At 51.0% G+C, this 3,097-nt stretch overlaps 1 protein-coding gene across 2 annotated transcripts in view; it reads left to right on the top strand.

Annotated features, from left to right (window-relative positions):
* XPO7 (exportin 7) overlaps positions 1 to 3,097 on the top strand; it is a 34,645-nt gene that overhangs the window by 28,767 nt on the left and 2,781 nt on the right. For both annotated transcript variants that reach the window (XM_035896047.1, XM_009640560.2), the window contains exons 23-26: positions 1 to 31; positions 609 to 823; positions 1,999 to 2,137; positions 2,478 to 2,638. In XM_035896047.1, the coding sequence (XP_035751940.1) occupies positions 1 to 31; positions 609 to 823; positions 1,999 to 2,137; positions 2,478 to 2,638 (546 nt within the window). The remainder of the gene's footprint in view (positions 32 to 608; positions 824 to 1,998; positions 2,138 to 2,477; positions 2,639 to 3,097) is intronic.

Consider the following 3,097-nt stretch of genomic DNA (forward strand, 5'->3'; position numbering starts at 1 on the left):
CGAGAAACGAGTAAAATGATAACTACGTATGGTGAGTATCCAGCAGGTGGGGTCCGGGCAGCCTTGGTCTGCCCTTGACTCCTCCGCTCGCTCGAGGAGTGCGGGCTGGGGCACTTGCCAGCTCAGAGAGCGAGCCCGGGCTGGGAAGCAGTGCCAAACCTCTTGCTGAATGCATGCTTAGATACAGGGAGATGCTTCTGCTTGAAGCGCAGGGCAGGCAGGCAAGCAGAAGGAGCAGCAGGGTGTTTGCCGTGCACATTGAAGAAGAAAATGACAGCAAGGAGCAGGAGCCCATCTTGAGCCCCTTGTGAGTGTGCAAGGTGACATGGGCAAACCTGTGAAGCAAGTGGAGAGCAGTCCTCTCCATATGCTGTCCTGTTTGCACAGCAAAATTACGTGCAGTTCTGTTCTCCCACGGTTCCTAGCAGAGCCACACTTTAAACTTTTAACGGGTTCCTTAACCTTCGGGTGGGATATAAGTCTTTGGTGCTTGTGGCTGACTTCTCAGTCGCTCCTTATGGCTCTGCGTTAGTTTTTCCTGCACCCTGGGGGAGAAAGGGTTTGGGTATGGTTGCTGAAATACTGAGTCCACTTCTGTGCTCACACAGGAAATCGTATCCTAACGCTTGGGGAGGTCCCAAAGGATCAAGTCTATGCCTTGAAGCTCAAGGGGATTTCCATCTGCTTCTCTATGCTGAAGGCCGCACTGAGTGGGAGCTACGTCAACTTTGGGGTCTTCCGTCTGTACGGGGATGATGCACTGGACAATGCCTTGCAAACTTTTATCAAGCTTCTGCTTTCCATCCCTCACAGTGACCTTCTGGTAAGCCAACACCTGTGATTAGCAGTGCAAACCCACGGCTAGGGAAGGCAGGGCTGGAAGATTATACAGTAAAGGAATACTTTAATCACAGGGACGAGTGAACTCGGGCCAATTCCTGCAACCCCAGCTATAGGCACAGGCCAGTAGGAAGTTACAGCTCCTGGAATGTGCAGCGGCAGGTCCTGCGTGAAGGCTGTAACCCCAGCACCCAAGGCCCCACTGGGCAGCCCCAGTGCTCGGCTCTCCCAAGTCTCAGCAGAGCAATTACCAAAATAATTTCTCCCCTATCTGAAAAACACTTCCTGCGAGTGAAGGATTGTTCTTCCCTGTATTGCCTGTGGGCAGAGATCTCGATTCATCAGCAATTGCAGTGCAGCCTGCTTGCTGAAGACATCCGCCTACAGAGTCTTGCTCCTATCCAGACCTGGTATACAGAAACCCATCTTGCAGCAGAGCTTTGAGACCCTATCAGCGCAGTCTTGCTTGGCAAAATATCGAGGAGAGAGGGTAGCATATATTCCTCCCAAGTCTTATCTGTCTTATTACCATGGCAGGATCTGAAAGAAGTTGTTGCCGTCTCTGTGACTGCATTCAGCACGCTCTTGATTTAATACACCCGTGGCCAAACCAATGCTTTTGAGACACGCAGCTCCAATGCAGCTCTTGAGATGGGGCCCCTTTGCAGGGCTCCTGGCAGAGTCCCCCCCCCCCCCCCAAGTCTGGGGGCTGCTGAGGGCTCCGTGGCACTGACTGCAACGCAGGCTGCCGAGCCCAGCACTGTGCTCGTTGATTTTTATGGGATCTGGCACGCTGCATGGACACCTGGAGAGCCATTCCTATCTCTGCATCTCCAGCACTGGCATTAGTCAGCTAACACTCCCCATTTAGAAAAGAGTGAAGCAGTGGGGAGAGATGGTTTGATACAACGGTGCTGGGAACCTGCTGGGCTATTGTTGCTGGAGCCCGCTTGGAAGGCTCTTGGTGGGGGAGAAGGTGGGGAAAATATGTTGGCCCATAAGTTATGCTGGGAGAGGTTGGTTTGTTCTCTTTCCAGGAGATTCAGTAAGCAGTTTTCAGGTGATTAATGAACGGGTTGGGTCTAGCAGAAAGCCGTAACTGATGATGACAGGCCAGCCACAAGGCCTTAAAAGTCTTCTCTCTCCCTTTCTCTGCAGGATTATCCCAAGCTCAGCCAGTCATACTATTCCTTGCTGGAAGTTCTTACCCAGGACCACATGAATTTTATAGCCAGTCTGGAGCCTCATGTAATCATGTATATTCTCTCTTCCATTTCAGAAGGCCTCACTGCACTAGGTAACTACTTCTGCGCTCTGTTGTGCTCTTAGGGCTTTGATTTGGCAGTGGGGAAAGATTTTTTGGTTGCTTCGAATGCGTGGTGTTTCAGGCTAACAGATAAATTAAGACATACCTTGTGAACAGGTGGAGTCATTTCACCTCTGTCAAAGCTGGAACATTCGAGACAGTGAGGAGGTTGCTGACCCGTTTAGGGTTAGGTGGTTCTTGCTTGCAAAGTCCCTGAAGGGACCCAGATTAAACGGTGGTTTAGGGGCAGGTGGGAGCCTGCCCAGGTGCATCTGAGCAAGGGAAATGCTGGCAGTACCCCAACATCTCCCCTTTTTTCCTGTTCTTGCAGACACCATGGTTTGCACAGGCTGCTGCTCCTGTTTGGACCACATTGTCACCTATCTCTTCAAGCAGCTGTCTCGCAGCACCAAGAAGAGGACCACACCTCTGACCCAGGAGAGCGACCGGTTCCTGCACATTATGCAGCAGCACCCAGAGATGATTCAGCAGGTAAAGACCAAAGGGCCTTGTTGTGGCACAGCACGGTAAACTCCTCGATAAGCCCGGAATTTTCTTAGCGTGATGTAATACAAGGGCTGCATGCTCCCTGCTCTAGAGCCCCGGGCTTTTCCAGAGCAAAAAGGAAATTTTGCTGGTATCGCATCTCTCCTACACATTCATTATATGGTGGCCCTGATTCAAAGCCATGCTTCAGGGCCATGGATCTCCCTGTGTAAGGAACGCCACTGGTGCATTTCAGATATGAAAGGAAGGAGCCAAAAATGAGCTTTTGCCTTTTTTTGGTTTTAAAGAGAAACACATTTACAGGCGGTGCTGGCAGTTCATAGAAGTGAAGCCAGGAAATGTGCCTTCAACCAGAGAGCATGCATTCTGCTGCTGCTTAAAAAAAATAAGGGCTTGTTTAAATCCCTGGAACAACTCAGTGGTAGGTGTGGACACACGGCAGAG

Source organism: Egretta garzetta, unplaced genomic scaffold, assembly GCF_000687185.1.
Source record: "Egretta garzetta isolate BGI_Z169 unplaced genomic scaffold, ASM68718v1 scaffold296, whole genome shotgun sequence".
In the NCBI taxonomy this organism is placed as follows: Eukaryota; Metazoa; Chordata; class Aves; order Pelecaniformes; family Ardeidae; genus Egretta; species Egretta garzetta.